Raw genomic sequence first — 24317 nt, 5'->3', positions numbered from 1 at the left:
TTAGAATTTCTTTTGACTATTTTATTTTATTTTTATTTTTTTTATTTTTAGAATTTCTTGCTCGTAGGCTTACCGGAGCATATCGCTGGCATTCGTCGCATTGCTGGAGCTCTTTAACTGCGCTTTCGTGCATTCCTGGCCAATAATAACGTTATTACCATTTTCGGAACCGCATGGATTCCGCATATACCATAGTGAATTTTTCTTATTATGTAGTTGGCCTGTTCGGGATCCAAACATTTTAACAGGGGACCCAAGAAAGTTTTTCGATACAAGCCCCCGTCTTGCATTTGATATTGGAGCGAATTCACTTGGATTTTTCGAGCTTGGGCTTTATCGGTGGGTAGAACATCATGAACCAAGTAGTTGATAATTGGAGTCATCTAAGACTGTTGGGCTTCTACTTGTAAAACTTCTGAAATGGCTATGGAAGGTGCGGTCAGAACCTCGACCCGTACTTCTTTTGCCAAATGACTGAATGAGGCCGAAGCCAGCTTGCTCAATGCATCTGCTTTCTTGTTTCTGCTTCGGGGAACGTGCTCGATTTTGCACGAATCGAACATTCCCATCGCCTGTTTGACTCATTCTAGGTATTTTATCATGTTTGGTTCCCTTGCTTCGTGTTCGCCGTTTACTTGGTTTGCCACAAGTAAAGACTAAACATGGGCGATCACATCCTTAGCTCCGACCTTTTCAGCTAATCAAAGTCCGGCGAGTAGCGCTTTGTATTCTGACTCGTTATTTAAATTTTGAATTCAAGTCGTAAGGCACATGTTACATCTGCTCCTTCCGAATTGGTTAAGATTAGGCCAACTCATTCTCTTTCGGCGCTTGATGCTCCGCCTGTGTACAGGAGCCAAGGCTTCTTCGGGACGAGGTCAAGGCTTGTTGCTTTGTTGATTTCTTCAGGTATTTCTACCAAAAAAAATCGGCTATTACCTAACCTTTCAGTGAGCCTTTTGTTCGGAAGGTGATATCAAAAGCACCGAGTTCGATGGCCCATTTTGCCATTCGATCGAACACTTCTGGTTTCCACAAGACGTGCTGGATCCTTTGATCGGTCCTGACTTCAATTGCGTGAGCCTGGAAATATCGACGCAACCTTCGGGAAGCATGCACTAGTGTCATCTCGGAAATATCGACGCAATCTTCAATATGAAAATTGAGGTTTGTCCCCAAAAAGGGAAATAAATAATTAGGGTCAGAGGGTTGAACCACGAATAACTTTTTATATGGAACAACACCAAGAAGGTATCATCTCGGAGGCAACAATCAATTGTCTATTTGTGTTACAATCAAAATAGGTAGGTTGAATGCATATAATAAAAGGAGATAATAAGTTGGGCGCTTATTTTATTTAATTTTGATTAAGGTATTATACATTATAAAGAAGCAACTTCTTTCTGCATCATGAGTTGTACTTTTTGCTTTAGGGGTTTTTCAAAGGAAGAATAGTTATGCATATTGTTATTGTACCATTGGCTTAGGGTGTTTTCCAAAAAAAAAAAAAAAAAAAAAAAACCTTTTGTGGTTCTGGTTGTACCCTCTTTCTCTCACCATTCTCTCCATTTCCATACCCTGTTTCTCTCACCATTTTGTCCGTTTCAGGTACAAGGTAAAAACAAAATCAAAATCAGTTTTTACTTCTCTTTTAAAACCCTAGATGAATGACCTTCAAATGTGTCACCGATTTGTACACTGTAGCCACCAGCACCAACCCTAAGTTGATCGCCTATGAAGAACGTTACCTGCTTCAGCCTTCTAGATTCATGGTGGTTCTAGGGCGGCGTCGCGTAAATTAATACCGAGTGTCGTTTGATGGTTACCCCAAAATCATCGATGAAATTGCAGGTTTCAGTAGGCATAATATCAGATCTCCAAAGCAATCGTTTCTCTTCACTGCTGTAATTCGATCAATACTATTATAATTGGTATGTTTTCTTTCAGTTCTAATGTATTTCATGCACAATTACATGATTGTTCATGTTCAAGAAACGTAAAATTTGAGTTTCATTTAGGGTTTTTGCACCCGGATTCGGGTCGTGTTTTTTTCATAGAAAGTCGACAAATGTTAACTTTATTTGCTTACGGTGTGTATAACTTTATTTGCTTTTAAACGGTGTGCATGTGTTCTCTTAATTCCACTTTTATATCTGGAACCGATAACTGTTTTAAGACATTTGAATGTACGTGGTAAACATTTGTGCGGGCGATAAATGAGATGAACACGAGACTGAGAATCGGAATTGCCCAAAACTTGGTTTTAAGGTCAAGGACGTGGTGAATATAACTGAAGTTTTTCTGGGTGTTTAGATGTATGTTCTCTTACTGATTTGTGATTAGTGATTTTATGGTTATACTTGCTTTTCAATTGTGACTACTCACTTATTTAAGATAATCAGTTCTGTACAAACGTATAGATAAAACGTACCTATCTATATTAACATGTAAAAAGAAATCTAAGTTGAAACTTTTACTCTAATTTCACAATATTTTTTTGTTTAGTTATCTCTTTTTTGGTTATTACGTTAGGTTATGGCGATTTGCTCTGCTGATTGGTTACTATTTGGCATTAATATGGGTTTGTTATAGGTATAATTTATCTCCAGTATGTTTGCCAACTGGTTTAGAAGTATACTCAAGTGTTTAAAAGTAAAAAAAATAAACATGAAGACAACATAAGAAAGTGTTGGCGGGTTAACTTAAACTGTCCTTGCCCATTTTGACACTCATAAAATTTAAGCGTTTCGGCTCGAGTCCATTCTGAGCCGTTACTCGCTGGCCCATTCTTGCTAGCTGTACCTCAAAAGGAGTTTCTAATCCATGCAGTATTTTCAAATTACTTTGCATGAACATTATTCTTTGTTGAATTCAAGTAGTGCAGATTTTTTTTGTTATCTTATGCAGTTATGCCCCTTGCCTTGCTAACATCAAAGACATGGCCTTTTGTTGTGGGCATCAGGTATTGTTATTTTTCCATATTTTACTTCAAACAAATTTCAAGTTTTTCGCATTTGGTAGTCAAGAAAAATCGCCACAATGGTTTCTATGACTTTGTTGGTAATCCAAGGCCGTTTACTGACCTTGATGCTGCAACTCTTCGATTCCGAATTCGACAAGAGCTATCGAACTCGAACGAATCTTGCAGATTGCGCAGTCGTTAAAGAGCTACGGTGTGTTATATTATCATATAGTCATACTTATAGAATGTTAAATACAATGAATAGTGCTTTAAAAAGGAAGTTTTTATTCAAGAGTCACCTTCCAACCTTCGCATTCTGGAGCCTCGAAACAAAATAACCTTAAAGATTATTAACTCTTTTTAAGTTGACAAGCCTGCTGTTCAAAAATGGTTAAAAAAATTTAAAACGTTAGGGTTAATCAAGTTGCAGTAGGCCTTTAGTAATTACATTTCATGATGTATTTTGAATATAATCTTCCCATATAAATACAAAATTTAATAACTTTGAACGTTACGTGTTTATATAGGTGGAAAGCTTTTTAAATTGTGCTGATTTAAAGTGGAGAGCATGATTAATGAAGAAGCTGAAAAGATAGTCTTTTAAAAGCTGCTGACAATGAAGAACAGGTAGGTTGAACCCAAAATAGGCCCTCGTCCATCTTTTGCACAACTTGTCTACATATCACTCTACGTGTTAGTATGCTAAGTTATGATAAATTTTAAACAGCACAACATTTTGTATAGCTTAGTTTTGTACAACTTTCATATATAAGTTAATTAGGCGATGTAGCTATGGAACATCGGTGTAACAAATACTTGGTTTTATTTAGTACGGCTATGAATGAATGCCCGCCACATTGCGGCGGGTGATAAATCCTAGTTCTAATTATTTTACACCTTAAACAAAAAAAAAAAGTTAATTGCCAATCACTCAATGACTATTGGTGTCGAGCACTCAATGACTCTTGGTGCCCTATTAGTGTAACATTCGTAAATTGTTTGTCTGTGAGTGATGTAATTTTCCAAACTTAAAACATCCCGTTTTTTTTAAAACATTGATAAAATATAAAATTTACAACCGAGTTTATTTCTAAAGGGATTTACAACGAGCTTTGATCTTTATAGAGATATAAAGACTAGTCCACACAATCATTACTGTATCTCTACATCAATCACCTTTCGCTCAATTTTCATCTTAGGAATGGAGATCAAAAGAACACCATTTTTCAAATCAGCTTTGATCTTATCTTTCTCACAGTTATCAGGCAGATTAATCCGAGTATGGTATGAGTTGTAGCTCTGTGCACCCCATGAGCCATTATCTCCTCCCTCATGTTTTTGTTCACCCTGCTGCTGCAGCTGCTTATGCTCACCCTTGATAACCAACATATTATCCTCCACGAACACCTTTAGATCCTCCTTTGCGAGCCCGGGAACATCAAATCTCATCTTGATTTCGTTCTCGTCCTCTTGCATGTCCCATGGCGACCGAATGTTCCACCCTGATGGGCTCAGTGCCATTGAGTCGTCAAACATCCTGTCGATTGTGTCCAGCATTTGCCGCATTGTTCTCATAGGAGACAATGGATCCATCAAGCCTAAAATTTGTTACAAAATGTCATTCAGTAATTAAGCTTTGACCCAATGTTTTTATAACCAGACCGGTTGCCTTACCAGTTGACAAGTCAATCTGGATTGAAAATCCATACGATGTCATAAATAATTAAACGTAATAATATGAAGTCCGAGATAACAAACTTAAAATAATTTAAAACAATACTTTGTTTGTTTTCATGTGTAGTTGTATTATAAAAAAAAGTAAAGTTTTAAATAAATAAAATATATAGTTTCAAGATGTAAATAGATAATTAAAGGATATTATAAAAAAATAAAGATTTAAATAAAACAAAATATATAGTTATTAGTCTTGACTTACGGCCGCTTACGGTATGCGCGTATAATGTATATATGTGTGGGCCATCACGGGGCAAAAGTGAAAACGCACTAATTTTAACGTTATTTTACTAATTTCGTAAAAATAACGTTAAAAGCAAGCCGATGACGGTTAATCATGCATCATATAAAGGGTACATGCAGTCTGTGTCTCGATTGCCGAGTGTTATGTGCCTTATATACAAGACTTGATTCAAAACTATTACCGAGCCGGGGGTCTCACTGAAAGCAGCCTATCTATCCCTATGAGGTAGAGGTATACTGTCTACATCTTACCCTCCTCACTCCCCAGACTCTACCTTTGCTTTCCTATGAGATTTATTGATGATGACGATGATGATGATGATGATGAGAGTCTTGACTTACCAAAGGGGGATATGGTTGACAACGGTCGGCGTTCTATAGAACGTTGAGAGGTAGCACCATCTTTGTTTTGGCTTTTACTGATCTGAACATCGACAGAGCTACTATCGTTTCCGGCCTGAGCTCTGACGACTGGGAGTCTGTTACGGGCTTGCGAATGTGGGAAGAAGGCGGAGCAGGCCGATTTGGTTGAAGGTTTGGATACAACGTTTGAAACGAGAGGGGTGGATGAAATTCCGCATGTTGTGGAAGCCATTGCTGAAGAAAACGATGATGAACTGAAAGATTGATTGGTTATGTAAGTTTAATGTTGATTGAACGATGATGATTCTTTTTTGATGATTAATGGAGATAGCATTAAGTGGTTTATATAGAGATGGCTGAAGGTGATGGTGGATTCGTGAAGGACCTTGAAGATTGGAACCAAACAAAACAAGTCCCACATCGTAGTACGCTCTTTTGCTTTCCCGGGTGTTCTAGAACTTTAATTTGCTGTCCACCTTCCCTTTATTTTTTTTTTTTAAATAATTTAAGCAATATATTTTAGAGGGAAAGAAAGAAATAATCGATAATGAATATTATAAGTTTTAAAACTTATTAAATCCAATATTTTTGTGTTTTTGTTATTGTCATTTTTATTTGTGACTCCTAGCTACGTTACTGTTATTAAACATGTCGAAATATTACTTTAATTGATAAAACATTAAACTACTAGGTATCTTGTTGATACTAACAACTAACATGTAGAATTAGTACATTATTAGTTTAATAAAATTATTTAGTTTTTTCTTAGGTTAAACGAAAATTAAGAATCCATAAATAAATTAAATACAGAAAAACTTCAACTAAAATTAAGTTAGGTTGAATTTAAGCCATACAGGGGTATAATTGGGCAACAGTTTAAAAGGTTATTTCATGATGTGAGGGCTCGTTAGGATTTTTATATGGGCCGGTTGTAGGTTTGTGATAAGGTTCTTTATTCTTATAAGAGTGTTAAATGTGTAAAGTGTAAACCCCATTCTTTATTTTCATCAATATAATTTAATGTAGCTAGAGTTCAGCGTGTGGTCCACAACAACTTTTCGACCCTTCAGAGGCGAGACTTTGTTTTTAATAGATTAGGGTTTTCTATTCAGAAAGGGATGACGGCACAATTTGTTGCCCGTCTACCTGCTATTCTTATGTAATTTGCCCTGTTAATTGGAATGAAAATCTATCTAAAAAAATCATCACTTCTCGAATTTGTCTATTAATCTTATAAAATCTCCCACATCTTGTTTGGTGTAATAAGTTGGGGATCGGTAAGAGCATCTACATTCCATTCGTTACATGCATTCAAATCATAAAATTTAAGAAACCTACATAAAAATACCACCACAGCTTATTACACCAAACAAGACGTGGGGGATTTTTTAAAATTAATAGATAAATTTGAGAAGTGGTGATTTATCCATATATTTTTAAGGAAAATTAAAGTGAAATCTTATAGGTAAGAAAAGTTATAACAAAACATTATATTTTTATGAATAAGGAATGAGATGTAAGAGGGTTTTAAGAAATAAGAATAAATTTAGGGAATAATGATTTTTAGTTAACTTATATGAAAATGATACATAATGGGATGTGAATGCAATATACCAATTCAATGTAGTTTTCCATATAAACTTATGGATAAGGTAAAGATTTAAAAATTGAGTTGTATGAGTCTTTTAGGTTAAAACTTTTTTTTTCCTTAGAAATTCAGTATTTAATAATTTTACCAACTATGATACGGAGCTCTTACATAGTTTAATGGTTTGATTTATAGTTTACTAAATAATAAAATAATATATCTTTAAAAACTTTGTTAATTATATGGTAAATAAATGTAATTTTATATATTAAAAAATAAAAAATATCTTTAATAACTACATGTATTGGACGGGTTGAATAGATGTAATTTTATATACCAAATAATAAAAAATCATAACTTTAAAAATCTTATGTATTACACGAGTTGAATAAAGATATCTTTAAGGCCATGTCGTGTTCGTTCGTTAAGGAAATTAACATATTCGTGAACTATTGCCGAACGCATACTGAACATAAGTTTATGTTCGTGTTCGTTCGTTAAGGAAATTCAGTTGTTCACGAACAGTTCGTGAACATAAGTCTCGAACACAAACAAATAAAAACGAACGTAAATGAACATTTAACTTGAAAATAAAAAAAAAAACATTGTTATCCCTAAACATTGGACATAAGTAGTTAAATACAACCATTAAATGATAAATCAAAACACGAGAAGTCTACTACAACCACCAAACGATTAATCAAGTTTAACTAACTTAGACATAACTATTAAAAGTTTAACTTAGACATAATTATCCCAAAAAAATGTCTTAGAATGTCCAAATTTTAGCTAACTTAGAAAGAAATAGGTTTCAAGTTTTCAAACTGTTTAGATAAAATGTTTATTGTTTTTTTTTAATATAATCAAACGTAAACGAACGAACGTAACTGAATATATTACCGAACGTTCACGAATGTAGTTGAACGAATGAGACCTGTGTTCATGTTTGTTCACTAAGCTAACCGAACGAAATTTTTTGTTCGTGTTCGTTTGTTAAGTTAATTGAACGAACTTCCCACCAAACGAGCGAATGTTCAGTTCGTTTACAGCACTATCTAGAGTGATTTACACTGTAGACATCAAGGTTATCACCATCATTGTGAATCTTTAACAAATAAACTCAAAGTTCAATAGTCAATTTTATGTTCTCTCTTATGTTCTGATATCTTGTTAGAACACCTTCAATACATGTCCGTCCGTTCACACAGAGGGGGAGAGAAGAGAAACGTAACATCTCATTGTCGCTTATGTAGAGGATAAAGGACTACCATTCATGCGAAAGATGCACATGTATGAGATTATGAGAAGGGGGTTAGGAACAAGGATGCATGGCGACTTTGAGGGCATAATTGTAAGGTGGGCAACCGCACATGATCCATGTTCTATATTCTAGAGGGGGTCCAACCTTTATTTCCCTCATTTGGGAAACATAGGTCAATTAATATATATAGTGAAAGTGTACTTTACAATTTTGTTTAACGTACGCTGTGAATATAACATGTGTGATTAGGTTTTTTACCCCATGCGTGATTTCTGATTTTGTACATGCGTGATTATGTTCATGCGTGATTATGGGTTCAACAGGCGTGATTATGGTTTTCAACATGCGTGATTAGGGTTTTTGAGTTTAATAATGTGCGTAATTTCATCTCGTACACACATACATATATATAATTAAAACCCACTAATTAAAGTGAAAACTAACTAAAAAAGTCTAAAAAACATGCCAATTTTTTTTTACAAATTTTTGCTACTTTGTATATATAAAAATAACGTTTTTCAAAAAAAAAAAAAAAAAACTTGTACTGCACATGTGCACTACAATTTTTTTTAAAAAAAAGTTTTTTTATATATAAAAAGTAGTGAAAATTTATAAAAAATTGTAAAAAAAAATTGGTATATTTTTAGACTTTTTTAGTTAGTTTTCAAGTTTTCACAATAAAAGGAGTTTTCGCTTGAACTCTCCCATATATATATATATGGGAAGGATAAATCGAAAACTCACTCCAGTTGACTAAACCCTGAAAACCCAATAACAACCATTGATTAAACAAGATGAATGGTTGTGATCCATTTGCAGTAAAAGTAATCACACTTTTACTAAAACAATAACAATAAGGACAGACAAGGGTATTTTCGGCAACAAAATTTGATTCTTTTGAAAAAAGAGTAGTTATGATGATTTGAAATTGTCAGATTACAAAAAAAATGGTTCTTGAGAGATGTCATTTTCCCAATGTAAAATAATATCAAAAAAAGGTAGAAAGTACAAATTCATCTTTCCCTAGAACTGAAAAACCTCTTTCTTTCTCATAGTTGTTTTCAAACCTACACCATAATTCATCTTTCCTATTCTCTCTCTCTAGTATCGACACTTTTTGTTTTCATTTTCAAATATATATGTAACACTTAATTCAAAATTTAAAACCTACTGCATTTATTTTATATACATAATAAAAACTTGAACAATATATGTAAATAATTACAAACTGTTATGAATTATTGTATATTTATTGTGTGACTATCCACTTGTGTTATGACCCTCCATATACTTAACTCTCATCCCTCCATATACTTAACTCCCATCTTGTAAGCCTATAAATAGAGGCATATGTAATCCCTTTTAGATATCAATAAGAATAAGTTATTCAATTCTTCTTTCTATCTTTCTTTCTATGATCTTCTACAATTCTTGTTTACATACATCATATATTGGTTGCTATTAGGCCATTGTTTTGTAACACGTTATCAGCACGAGTTGCTTTTGATGATGGATCACATTATCATAAGGTATGTCATTAATTTGTTATTGTTATCATCTTAAATCTCTCAAAGAATCCATATTATAATTCATACAATTTTGGATAGATTGAGATTTATATAACTAATATTGTTGTGTTTTCGAATCTAAGTAAACGAGCTTAAAGAAATGCTACAAAATTTTAGAATGTAGAAACTGCTTCATATGAGTCGACCGTCCAATTGATTTGTCACGTTCAGTTTTTCGTTGGTTTACTTCAATGGGTCGATGCCAATCTTATGTTTGTTTTTGTTGTTGAGATATCATAATCAAATAATCCGTTAAAAAGTGTTTAATTTCATCTCATATTGTAGTTCATAACTTTTGGGTATACCACTTTGCATTGTCTTTATTATTGTGTTATTTTGACCAATTTGATATGATGTGGGTTTCTTTACAACCATGAATATTTATTGTTTGATCGGTTTAAAACCTACTCGAATTTCTTTTAAGTTTTCTCATTGGAAAAATGAAAAAGTTTTCATTAGTATTATTAAATTAGAAGATGATAAGTTTCCATTAGTATTATTAAATTAGAAGATGAAAAGTTACCATTGGTATTATTAAATTGGATTTATCACAACATATAAATGAATATTCATTATCTTAGTTTTTTTTTAATTGTAGTATTAATATGAAAAGTTTGAATGAATGGTTTCAATTATTTAATTTTATTATATTATTTAATGAATCTTGCTTTATGTCTATATAATTAAGTTATTTGTGTATGACATATAACTCAGTATTTTTGTTCTCAAGATATACTTTATCTTACTTAAGCTTAATTACTTTATACTTTTAATTATGGGATAAGAACTCGCTATCAAGCTAAGCATCGTATTTATTTATTGTATACAAAATTAAATCAGTATATTATTTTAAAGGTCTTTGCTATTAGATAAACATGGAGTTGTATTCTCACACATATATTAGTTTCTATCTTATGTTTAGACAAAATATGTAACTTTAGAAAATTATTGTTAATCTATTTGTCTTGTTTGTACATTAATAACACATGCCTTAAATGATAAGAATGATCAAACCATATAAACATATTCTAAGTCGATATTAGCTTTTATTACACGTAAAGCGCATTTTTTTCAAATTGTTGATTCATGAACCAAAACTATTTTGTAACATGTGTTAACTGAATTGCATAATATTTCAATATCAACTAAATCAACTAAGAAGTTTATAATTGTGCATGATATTATCACATATTATTTGGTGTAACTAGTAGGTTTCTTTATTTCGTATTGAATATACTTTATAGATGTTTCTATTTTTTTAATGTGAGAGCAACAAATATTATTATAAGATATGCATGTGATTGGTTATCCCATGATAGGTTAATACATAATTTATATATTTTGCTTGAATGTGATGACATATTATTATTTCATAAGGTTTTATTATAACCTTGTTTTATTTGATGACATGTTATAATGTTATGTATTACTTGATTTAACTTTGTAATATATGTTATATATTGTTAGTATGTAGATAATTTTTTTTTTGATAAATTAAGCAAATGAAAAACCAAAATTTGTGATTTATCATTACTCTCAAAAAATATTATAAATATGTTCACGTATGACATTCAACGTGTGTCATACTCTCTGAAAGGTCGTCATATGTTGACCAATAAATCTTATACAAGTCGGTAATGTAAGTTTTTCTCAAATTATATATTAATGAGAAAAGAAGATTGTTTTTAAGTAAAAACAAGATAAAGTTTTCCATTGGTCACACCTTAGATATACTCTTTAAGTAGCAATATCAAATGAAAAGTTTGAAATGATTTCATATAATGAAAAGCTATGAAACATTTTTTTTTTGGCTTTCCTTCGTTCTTCGAAGTGAGTGTGACTACATATTGATTATTGTGATCATGGATGTAACTGAAAAATGGTATGATGATCAGATTAATAATGAAATCGATTATAAAACGTGTAATGATGGTCATGCTAATAACAAGATAGACCACCAAAAGAGGCGAATAAAGAGAGTGATCATATGAGAATAAAGTGTTGAAAGTTTGAGTTGCTAATACGATGTTGTCTCATATTTTATATGTTTAGTATACAAACAATGTGCACATAAAACATAGTGCAAGTAATACATATATGATCATATGCTCATAAAGTAGCAATATTATTAAAGAATATTCATGGTTATTACCAGAATAAAAGTTGTGTGGAGCTGTCCATTCTCTAAAGTGAATGTAATGATATAACGATCACTGAAAGGTCATAATCATGTAATAACTAAGGAAATTCTAATAATGCCACCATGAATGTTCTATGATTATTCCTTGAATAAAATGTGATGATATAATAATTAGTGCAAAGATCGTGATCATGGTAATTGAGGAATGATGCTCATGTAATGAGATCAACCATGTTTATATTGCGATGACTATAAATTGATCGTTATAAAGGTCATGATCATGGTAAATGAGGAAACTCTGATGAACTTCAACCATGTTTATATCGACCACAAGAAGTGGCAATATAAGGGAGTGATTATACAAGAATAAAATATGGAAAACATGTTATAATATGAATGATTGAAATAATAATTGTTATTCTCTTGTATTTTTATTTGTGTATTGAACAAACACGAGTGCAACTTAAAGCATATATGATGATCACAAACCCGAAGTTTATGGTTCATAATCATTTAATGATTGGCATGATCGGTTAGACCATACCGAGTCTAGATGATGTGAAAAATATCAAAGAACTAGAAGATTCTTCATGGTAGTTACACATGCAATATTTGCTCTCAAGGGAAGTTAATGATATACCAACTAAAGTATGGTTTAGATCCCTAAATATTTTGGAAATAATAAGGGAATATGTGTATCCTGACATGATACCATTTAGTATTCTGAAATCGATGCATCGTCTAAATGGTTATCAAATCCACAACCTAAAGCTTGTGTGATTGTGGCTTAGCTAATGTGATAGCAAGCATATTAATCCAGATTAGTATATTTATTTGATAATAGTGAATTTGATTCCCAAGTTATTAACGATCATGAATAAGTGTTATTGTTGAGATGATCACTAAACGTCTACTATTGGTTACAAAGCCAATGATCATGAGAGGAGCAAAAGTTCATTTAGGTACATGTAATTTTATATATAGTACCATCAATTCACATCAAGCCAATAAGTTATAGTTCTCCCCATACAGTTGGTTTTTGGTCAGGAACCAAAGATGTCTCATCAAAGATTTTGGTTGTGCCATACATATTGAAACTCATCCACCACACCGTGCAAAGATGGGACTTATAAAAAGTTTGAGAATATGTTGGGTATAAATAATCGTCTATGATTAAATACTTAAAGCCATTAGTGAGAAAAATTCGTTTATGGCTCATTGGTTTTCACTTTAATAATTGAATGTTCCCAACATTAGGGAGAGATAACAAGCAGTTGGAAAGTGAAAAGTGAAATGAATTATCATGTCATCTTGATCCTCAGACTATAAACTATGAACTAGAAGTTTAAAGTATAATTCATTTACCAATAGTAAAGAACAAATTACCAGACAAGTTCACTGACCTAAATAGAGTGACTAAGTAAGTCACATAATCAACTGCTTATGCTCCAATTATATTTGTGTCCCAAGAGGACACAATATATTTTTGTAATGAGTCTATTGCACAGCTAAAGCGTGGTAGACTAGTTGATTCCAATAATAAAATTCCTCGAAAATTGGAGCAAGTAATTAAGATGGTCAAGTCGAGGTTATAGTAATAAGATCTCCTGAAGAAATAATAGACATGATGGTTCAAGAAGAACCTCAGGTACCTGAAAATAAAGAGATCTCGCCAAGTTGTATCATGTCTAAGATATATATGGAATCGAAATAAAAATCGACGTCGTTATACTTTTGTATATATTGTAGCGCTTAAAATGATTAAATGATGAGGATCAAGATTTAAGATCTGCCTATGAATGAATATTAAGAAATGATTGGCCAAAATAGAAAGACGCAAATAAGGCAGAGTTTAGTTCTCTAATGAAATGGAAAGTTTCTGGACCAACAGTCCATACAACTGAAGTTGTAAAATATGTTGGATACAAAAGTGTCTTTTACGCAAATCATGTGAAAATCAAATTAAGTGATATAAGTCAAAAATTGGTGGCACAAGAATTTTCACAAATACTTATGACTGATTATGAGAAAACGTATTCTTCAGTGGTGGATGCATTGACTTTCCAATATCTTATTAGTCTGGTAATATATAAAAGAGAATTGACACACGTCTTATGAATGTTATGTATCACTTGTACTAAGTCATATAAAATAAGTTCTCGAGAATATTATGATTATTATATAAATTCAGATCTGAATACATATACATGTTGTATATGTTATTGAATTGAATATAATTGGAACTCCCCATGAGTATCCTAAAGCATTTGAGTGCTTAAGAGGTTAATTGAAACACCTTATAGATGTATTTATAGTGCAGCAACACTCTAATAAACACACGTAGAAAATGTGTACCTAGTTATTATGGCATCTCAATGTACACTGTGTACAAACATGGTACAATATGAATTTTGGAGATAAAAGCAAGTGTTCTTGATATTTTTGCATATGATATAGATATCTATGTGTTAAAAGGGCAAGTTTATATAGCAAAACTTCTAAGAGTGAAAGCACATGCATATTTGGATAAGATGGAAAGAATTCCCTCATGGATTGATAATGCTAGAAGCATTAATGATGTCAAAACCTCAAGAACGTACTATATCAAGTTCATAGAATATGTATGGACTAAAATAGTTAGATCGAGTGTTATACAACTCGAGATATTTGCATAAAGGGATATAAGTTTGATTAAATTAGCCATGTTTTATCGACGTTCTACTTTTAAAAGTTCACTATAATCGCAGTTTACAGTGATGATGTCTAGGCATCATCGAGAGAAATTGTCGAGCTTTTAGAGGGAGAATTTTTGAATGACCTTGGCACGGTCTAATTATTTTTGAACTGTAGTTCGCATATATATATATATATATATATATATATGTAATTATATTTTACCAATCCCCCAAGTACATCTAGAAGATGATGTTTGGATATTTTAGTATGGACATAGTTGAACCTTAAAGTATGTTAAAGGTTGTTAAGTCATTTGTTATAAGAAATGCCTATCATTATCTCCTACCAAAGTTGAGATTCTCATTCTAGAAGTACCATCGTTAAATGCATAAGTGCATTAATATGTTTTGCTAGCTATGTATGGTTATAATATCTTTCACTTGACCATATTGTCATGATATAACCTTTGTCAAGCGAAGAGACATTGAAATGAGTTCAAAGAAATATTTCAGGTATAAACGATATTTGATTATATTTTACTAACCCATCAAAACAAGTTTGGTTAGTCTTGTAGTTGCAGGAATGTTACAAAACACAGTCGTGGACATATGATATTTTTTTGGAAGGAGGCACCTAAAGTCTCATTAGAAGATTATACAACATTACTCAACATAAAGGATTGCACATTAAGGGATCAAGCGACAAATCATTCGCTACAAAAGCTTTATTCGACTTTCAAGGAAGATGGACACACATCACTTAAAGGATACATGTTAAAATGAGGGGGAGACTTACTCAAGTTGCACTCTTTTTCCCTTGACTAAGTTTTGTCCCATTGGGTTTTCTTAGTAAGGTTTTTAATGAGGCAACACACCTGATCCAAAAGTATCAGGGGGAGAAAATATGCGCTGCACTCTTTTTTCCTTAGCTATGGTTTTATCCCACTGGGTTTTCCTAGCGAGGTTTTTAACGAGGCAGCATCACCAAGCGTATTATAAGAATAATATGTTATTTTGTCACGTGGATAGTCAAGGGGGAGTGTTATGAATTATTGTATATTTATTGTGTGACTATCCACTTGTGTTATGACTCTCCATATACTTAACTCTCATCCCTCCATATACTTAACTCCCATCTTGTAAGCCTATAAATAGAGGCATATGTAATCCCTTTTAGATATCAATAAGAATAAGTTATTCAATTCTTCTTTCTATCTTTCTCTCTATGATCTTCTACAATTCTTGTTTACATACATCATATATTGGTTGCTATTAGGCCATTGTTTTGTAACACAAACAACAAAGTCATTTTTATCCAATGTTTGCAAGAATCTTGATCCATATCTTCATAATCACTTACATCACTACACCAACATTATTTCTGTAACACAAAAAATGTAACAGACAATTTTGTTTTGATTGTTACATTTTTTATGTAACCCAAAAAAATGTCACTGGTATTATTTATGTAACACAAAAAAATGTAACATGCATTTTTTCTTCGATTGTTATATTTCTAACACCCGGTTACATAGTGTTACATAAAAAATGCCTAGATCTTGGAATTTCATAACTAAGATGCAAAGAATTGTTATGAGAATTGTTACATCAAAAATATAACATGTACATAAAAAATATAACTTCATTAACAAGAATCCAATACATAAGAACTTAAATCAAATTGTTTCATATCTAAAAACAAATTTTACACAAAAAAATGAAAAAATCAGTAATAAAAAACAACATATCCAGAAAACAAGAACTAAATGCTTCAGATCTAAAACATCGAACCGTCATATGAACCACACCATGCTTCACGTCACTCTACAAAAATCAACAAATTTATCAAGAGAAAAACTACAATTAATAACAATAAACAAGAAAGTAACTTCGATTTTAATTCAATAAACAAGAACTTAAATCCAATTGTTTCGATTTGTTTAGATCTGAAACAAATTTTTACACAAAAAAAATTTATAAAATCAATAATAAAAAGCATAAAAGGTGTTACATATATCATCTAATTATGTTTTTTTAGAATTTTTAAATATGTAACTAACAAAACATATTAGAATTGTTACATTACTAAAACCCAGCTTTGTTGGGTTACATAAAGATGTTACACAAAAAAAGTGTAACATTACCAAAGACCATGTTACTTTCTGTTAAATAAAAATATTACATTATTATGACCCAATTGTTACACTCACACGAATCCCTTTGACCTGTGTAAACCAACACATTTGTTTCATCTAACAAAATTTACTCTATCTTTATTATACAAAACCCACCATGTTATTTTTTTGTAACAACAAAACTCACTTTGTTTCATGATTGTATCAAGAGGACCTTTTAGATCTGGAACACAAAAAGTTGCAAATCTAGAGGACCTTTTAGATCTAGAACACAAAAAATTGTGAATCTGAAAATTACAAAAAATGTTGGAGATCTACAAAACATAAAAAAGGAAGATCTACAAAAACACAAACATACTTATTGATCTGGGGGATCTTTTAGATCTGGAACATCTTCAACATCATTTGGATTATCTTCAACATTGAACCGTCATCTGAAAAACATCATCTTCAATATCGAACATCTTCAACCAGATCTGGAGCATCTTTTGGATCTGGTTGCATCTTTCCTGAGCATCTTCAACCCGAGCATCTGAAGTTTTTTTTTAATTCGGAGCATCTTTTTTGTTCAGAGCATTTGGAGTTATGGTGGTTAATTATGAAGGATTTTGATAAGAAGAAGATTTTTTTGTTTAAGATCTGGAAAATGGTTATCCTAAGAGAGAGAGAGAGAGAGAGAGAGAGAGAGAAATGTGTGGGATGAGGTAGAGATGTGTGATGGTGATGAAGGGATGTCAGCAAAAAAAGCTTCTCCTTGTCTAGTGTAAAATAACAAAATTGCCCTTTATCTCATATTTGACATAAATGGCGTGGATGTTTCTAGTCCACACAATTGGGTTTCTTGGGTTTAGTCAACTGGAGTGGGTTTTCTCCTTATAATTAGCCTATATATATATATATATATATATATATATATATATATAGGGTCGGGATTTAGAGAAAACGGTAGAAAGTGTGAGAACGGTGAGAACGCTTATGGATCGTCCGATTAAAACAATCTATGGACTAGATTGTCACGGTGGCGTTTTCGTAAATAACATCAATTTTATTACGTGGACGCGCCTCATTAAGGGTAAAAAGGTCTTTACACTTCTATACCAAAACGTCATACTAATGAATAAAATGCCATTACGGACGAAAACACATCCCTATATACACAAAAACATCCAAGACATAAAAACACACCCCCAGAACCTAAAACGCCATATTTTCTACTATATACCATTCATCTTACAAACGCCAAAATTCCCAAAACATCAAACACACCTACTAAAAAAACGCCATATTTTACTATATACCAATCATCTTAGAAAACGTCAAAACACTCAAACATCAAAGATTCCAAAAAATCGACGGTTCTTTAAGATACACTATTTCCTCAGCAAAACGCCAAAAATGGCAAATATCGTTTCTTGTATATTCAAATATTGTTCTACGCCAAAGTTTCGGAGAATGCATTCTTCCCTGAGGTGCTGTGACTCAAATAATATTTTGCTGCATGAGATGGACAAATCATAAACAAAAAGATGCTGGTGTCAGACTTATGTCATTTTTTGTGTTTTGTTATTGATAAATATTATAATGGCATGAAAAGACAAATGACACTGATGAGTTGTTTGAAGATACATATTCAAACAAAAAACTTATGTCATTTTTTCTTTCCAAACGGCCACAAAAACACAAGCATGACTAAGCCAAACCGCCAGCCCAGATTATAGAGCAAGATCTGATAAGTAATAGTCAACAAATCGGGATTCATTTATCAACAGATTTTTTTATTCCGTTTGAATTCATTTCAATAATTCTTTTAGTTGCGTTAATCGGCGCAATTGCTGTAGCTCGTCAATAATAACTCTTTAGAACTGGAAAACCCTTGTTATGAGCTATCACATGTATTTCCTTTTTTCTATTTAACTTTGTATATAAAATTTCAATTCTTTAATAGTTCGATCTATTCCCAATATATTCCTTTATTCCATTACTCGTTATATTCTAGTCAATCCGATTGGTTAAATTGTTGTTCATATTGAAATGAATCGAGATTGATAAGGAGTTGGTTAATGATGCGCGAGCATGTACTTGTTTTGAGTGCCTATTTATTTTCTGTCGGTCTATATGGATTGATACATGCTTCAAAGAAGAAAGAGACTGATGACAGTAAAGATTTGGAAGATGAATTGTTTCTATTTTTATTTTTTAAATTTTATTTTTTTTGTTGTTTGTTATGTATTTTTCAACTTAGAATAAAAAATACATTATATTAATAAAATGCTAAATAGTCATAATGCATGTGAAACGCCATAATGCAGTAAAAACGCCAAAAACTGCCAAACTATAATGAAAGTAATTTGCAGAAGTATTAATAAAAGCTAAAAATGGAAAAAAATGCCAAAAACTACTTAAAGCCATTAAAAACGCCAAGCTTGGGTGATGAAAAGTCTATGACCCTAAAAACTCATAAAAAGCTAAACAAAAACAGTAAAAATACACAGTAACTGAAAAGACGGCTACTTTATTAATATCATTTATTATAAATAAAATCCCTCTTAAACTACGCGCCAAAAACATCCTATAAGAGAAACGTCTCTGCACAATCAACTGATCACAAACCAAAAACAAACGCCATATTTCCTAGAAACCATTCACTTTAAAACGCCAAAAATAATAGTTAAAAAAGCCACAGATGCAGAACCTCGTTTCTTCTATATTGAGTATTGATCTAAATGAAGTTTCACTGAATGGATTCTTCTCTGGGTTGGGTATCTCTATAATCTTTTGCTGAATGAGATGGATAAATATTCAAGAAAAAGAGACTGGTGGCACTGATATGACATCATGTCAATTTGTTCTAGATGGATATATTGATGGCATGAAGGGATCAATACATTAGAGCAGGCGTTGGTCTTCAACATGTCATCAAACAAGTATATATCAACCCACAGTAAAGGATGCTGTTGGACCCAGTTTGGCCTTAACAACTTCTTTTTACGTAATATGGCAAGTGATTTCAGTATATGTGAAAAAGATGTGCAGAAATGGAAATCAGACTTTCAAGAAACAAGACCTACAGAATTATCAAGTTTATATCACTTTGAAACAAAATAGTTTAACAAGGTGATTGTAAGATTATTATCTAATACAAATGAATCTTGAATTTTGTGGGTGAGAAGAGCAATGGAGTTTGGGTGTTTGTATGTGAATGCTAAGCTTCAAACTCAATTTACTTCTGCCTCTCGAGCCTTCTATTTATAGACGGATGTGTACATGAATAAACAATTGTTTATTCATGCAATAAGTCCTGCATAAAGTAGCAATTTGACATATTCATTGAATCCATCATTCAAGTTGCATTTGTAATCATGATAACCAATAATGTCATGCTTCGGTCATTGGTGGCAGGATAGAGTTGTGATTTTAGACAAGTGGGGTTTTCATCAGAATTTCTGATAAACCACTTCATCAGAAATTCGGGTGAACATATCATCAGAAAGTCTGATGATCAGAATCGTCAGATACTGATGATATTTCATGAGAAATATCATCAGATCCATCAGAAATGACCTTCTCTGATAATCCAAATCAACTCTTGATCAACTTGTGATTCTTTGAAGTGGATGCTTTGCATTTCGGTTATCCCATCTGATCTTCTTCTTCTTGTTGTGATCTTCAGGACTGTTATCTCTTCAGAGATCCAGTTGATTGAGATTTTCTTCAATACTTACAAATAAAGTTTCCTAACAGTTTCCCCCTAAGTATTGTAAGAAAATGAACTACCTATATCCAATGTAAACAACTTTTAACTAATCTTTGAAAAGAAAAGTCAAGCAACTAAGTTTCAAAAACATAAAACACAAACAAACCAACCATTGTTCAAAACAAAAAAAAAAACTTTAAATATTGTTTAAAAATAGCAATATCTCATCAATTCATTAATTGATCTTCACTCCACCTCTGTATTTGTCTCCTGGTTTCAGCCTTTTCTTGTGAACAATTGATTTTTGAGTTTCCTTGTACATTGACTTGTACCATCCTCTTGCTTCCATCCAGTTTTCAATACAATCTTCAATTGTTTTTCTCAGCTGTTCATTGTTCTTTCCCTTCTTCTTGAGCTGCTCTTGTTTCTCATTTATGCAGTTTCTTATATATTTTAAAGTTTGGTTTGCATACCTGCAAATTTCACTGAGTTTGAATAGAGCTTTCTCTTCATTAGCATCTTTGAAGACTGCACATATTTCTGGTGTATTAAAGATTGCTCCAGTTCTTGCTAATTTCGAAGGAATTTCAGCTGGAATTGATGTGTTGAGAGGAGGTATTAACACTTTGGTGCTATACTCAAAGTTGATACACAGATCAAAGTCTGCCCATCCTGCTCTTTTGTATATTTTTGCTCCTGCACTTTTAAGACTATCAAGGGCTCTTCTGATCACCACTGAACTACCTTTCCATTCATCAATGATATTCTTCATTTTGACTATATACATTGGGTGAACATCATCAGCCAGATCTGCATCAGTAACCTTTTGAACATTTTTATCTTTTCTGATCAGGGTATACTTGTTTTGACTTTCATTTCCTAATATGCCTCTTCCAGTGGTCAAAGTATCAATTCTTTCAATAGATACTATTGGATTGGTCAAGTGTTTATGCAACATTACCCAGCTGCCATTGTTTCTTTCTTCAATAATACTCTTACTTATTGGTGAGGATGGCCTTGTTGGGTTGTCTTCTGGACTTTTCCAATAGTAGTGCTTTAGATGTTCTTCTGGATACATGATTGTGTGTATATCACCTTCCAGCACCATTGATTCTTTGATGTTGCCTTTTAAATCTTCTCTCATTATTTTTCTTGGCCTTTTTGAAGAGGTCACTTCATGTTCCATTCTTCTCTTCTCTTTTGTATCCATCCTTATGCTTAATTCAGTTTTTCCAGTGATGGTTGTAGAAGATGGTTGAACTGGAACACGTTCTTTCTGTTGGATCTTTGAAGTATCTGACTTTGGGACATTTGGTGGAGGACCCATGGGTAACTTTTGTTTATCTGGAGGTGGACCCATGGCTTGCTTCTGTTTTTGAGCTGTTGAAGTTTCTGTTTGCTTGACTTGTTCTTGTTGAATGGTTTCTGTTTGATGAGTTTCTGATCCTTTTGCTTGTTTTTCTTGTGGAATTGGGGCTTTTAGTTCATGAAGATCAACTTTTGCCAGTGTGGCAACATTGTACCGCAATCTTTGTACTAATAAGTGGATATTAGTAAGAGCTTGAGTATTTGTTTCTTCTTGCTTCTTCATCTTCTAAAACTCCTGACTTTCCCTATTTCTTTGTCACACCCCGATTTCCACGTGTCTCACCGGTGGGCCCGGTGGGGGATTACCGTGACGATGTTGGCAACAATATAGTCAAACCACACAATTATATAATGCACAGCGGAAGCATAAGATAAATATATAAACTCAACCTCTGGTTGTAATATCAAATGTATTACAGAAGTTGATTATATCCACAGTGGATCGTAAATAAACATAAAGCATTGTTCCATCAGATACTGCAATCAAGCTTGCGAGACTTATCACGATGCTAGGGAGCTAATACCAGCCAATTTACGTTTAGGTACCTGCACTTAATCTTTTGGGGAAAATACGTCAGTTTACACTGGTAAATACATTCAACTGACACATTTGAAAATGTTTATTAAAATTGATTTGAATGCACAAGGCACAAACTCTTTATAACTTGGGAAAATTCATAATGATCTTGTGAACGTTTTACATGTTCTTTTATGCGTTCAGTAGCCCGGGTCGTGCCGGGTTAAAGATTTATAGACACACCACGTTTGCGTAAAACCGTAGTATAAAAACCAACGGCTACGTCTTTTAATTTAATGTCGACACTTTATACCGGGTGTACGCCTACACCGGGATGTCGATGGTCGTGGCCATTTCGTAAAATGATGCCAAGGATATCCGGGACAACGGTCATTAAACCCCCCAAAGGCTTATAAGCAACAAAACTGTTTAAATGAGCCAATCATATTTAATCAATTAACCACCTAAGCGATGGAATTATATAATGCTCAATCAAGCGGTATTAATATACCGTAACCCAAGCCCATATAGGGGAAATAAGTTAAAGTATTTACCTTTGCAAGTATAAATCCTTAATTTAGATCAAGTCACCGATAGCTTTTACTGGGACTCCTAATCTGGAACGAAGGTTTTAATTAACCTCTTAGAATCCTAACGGTCCTTATATTAGCCGTAGCTTAAACCGGTTGATTCCGATACATAGATATGGTTAATTCGCACGAAAAGGCGAAAACCGAGAATGGAGTATGATTTGGACCCAACAAGTTCAAAGACTTGTTTTATATGGGTTTATAGTTCATACTCTGGATTTTGGGGTTCAAATAATATAATTTGACCCATATCGGCTATTGCACGAAAACTAGTTCCATGAGCCGGACCGTGTGCGCAAATAGGCGAAACGGTTAACCATAAGTGTCCTGCGCTTATTTCCTAAGTCAATATGCCTTAAAAGTATTTTGGTATCAGTAGGATACCTTCCGTAATGCCCGTAACGAGTTTAAGTTTATATTATGCCCCGTAGGGGCTTTTCGGTCATTTTAAAGACTTTAAAAGGGCTTTTCGAGTTCTACAGGAAATCTGAGTTTCCCAAACAGCTTATAAAGCTTAAAATACTTTATTTATTATTTAAAACCAGTGGCAACTGGAATCGGGTCAAAAGACCTTGTAGAACTCCCGTTTTGGCCAAAAAGGGCGTATTCGGTATTTACCGAACCATAGCCATAACCGCAGGTTATGAGCAAGGTAAAAATTATTAAAAATCTTTAAAATTCCCAAAATATTATTTTACCACAGTGGGTAAAAGTTTTAGTGACGAAAACTTGGGTTAGATGGGCGTTATGCTAATCGCGCCGTTAATTACAAAAGCTTTCTTAAAAGTGCGCTTTTTAGCATAACTCTCATTCTAGACCTCGGATTGACGTGAAACTTTAAGGACATGCTTATAATTTAATAATCAAGGTTTTGGTCCGTTCACGTGTCCAAAATACTCGTTTTAATTTTAAAAGGCCGTTACGGTCAACTTTTAGGCGAATGACGGAATTGCGCAAAAGACTCGGATAACTCATGAACCGACCACAGAGGTTTATACCAACATGTGACCTGGTCCTAAGAGAGTCCTAAGGTATATTTATACCTCACTAAAACGGGTCAGAACTGAAGTCAAAGCAAAAGTCAAACTTTTGCGACATTTGGTTCCGAACCGGTTCAATATAGCAAATGGTCGATTTAAACGAGCGCAAACAAGTTTATTTACTTATTATCATGTTTTAATAGTGTCAAAACAGGTTCCATAACATATATATTACAGATTATGCATAAATCGCTAAAATAGCTTTCTGTTGACTTTTTAACCGCACGTTTGACTCGACATTTGACATAGTTAGAGTGGTGATCAGGGGGAACCTTTTTAGAGGTTTAATACCCACATAAATACCAACTCATAACCATTTTTGATTCGTCATAAGACTGAACCATTTGCAAGTTATTGTAATGACAACCGTTAGTTACGACGGTTGTGTTTATAAGCTATAACTATGGAAATGCAAGACCAAATTGATTGTGAACGACTT

General features: G+C 32.9%; 1 protein-coding gene and 2 long non-coding RNA genes across 3 annotated transcripts; 1 reads left to right on the top strand and 2 right to left on the bottom strand.

Annotated features, from left to right (window-relative positions):
* The first annotated feature begins 1568 nt into the window (after window positions 1-1568).
* LOC110872977 lies at window positions 1569-3841 on the top strand. Its single transcript, XR_002554833.2, has 3 exons — window positions 1569-1931; window positions 2908-2962; window positions 3490-3841. It is a non-coding gene; the product is annotated as an uncharacterized LOC110872977 (long non-coding RNA).
* A 131-nt stretch (window positions 3842-3972) lies between these two features.
* LOC110872976 (small heat shock protein, chloroplastic) lies at window positions 3973-5627 on the bottom strand. Its single transcript, XM_022121879.2, has 2 exons — window positions 5282-5627; window positions 3973-4560 (listed from the first exon to the last, which is right to left on the bottom strand). Exons 1-2 carry the CDS (start codon window positions 5532-5534, stop codon window positions 4115-4117), a joined length of 699 nt encoding a protein of 232 aa, XP_021977571.1. The 5' UTR covers window positions 5535-5627; the 3' UTR covers window positions 3973-4114.
* A 10531-nt stretch (window positions 5628-16158) lies between these two features.
* LOC110871161 lies at window positions 16159-17365 on the bottom strand. The gene is made up of 2 exons (XR_002553524.2): window positions 17028-17365; window positions 16159-16358 (listed from the first exon to the last, which is right to left on the bottom strand). It is a non-coding gene; the product is annotated as an uncharacterized LOC110871161 (long non-coding RNA).
* Between the last annotated feature and the right edge of the window lie 6952 nt (window positions 17366-24317).

The sequence above is a fragment of the Helianthus annuus genome, chromosome 8, assembly GCF_002127325.2.
Source record: "Helianthus annuus cultivar XRQ/B chromosome 8, HanXRQr2.0-SUNRISE, whole genome shotgun sequence".
NCBI lineage: Eukaryota > Viridiplantae > Streptophyta > Magnoliopsida > Asterales > Asteraceae > Helianthus > Helianthus annuus.
The sequence above is the reverse complement of the archived record's forward strand: the minus strand, read 5'-3'. Positions and strand labels throughout refer to the sequence as shown.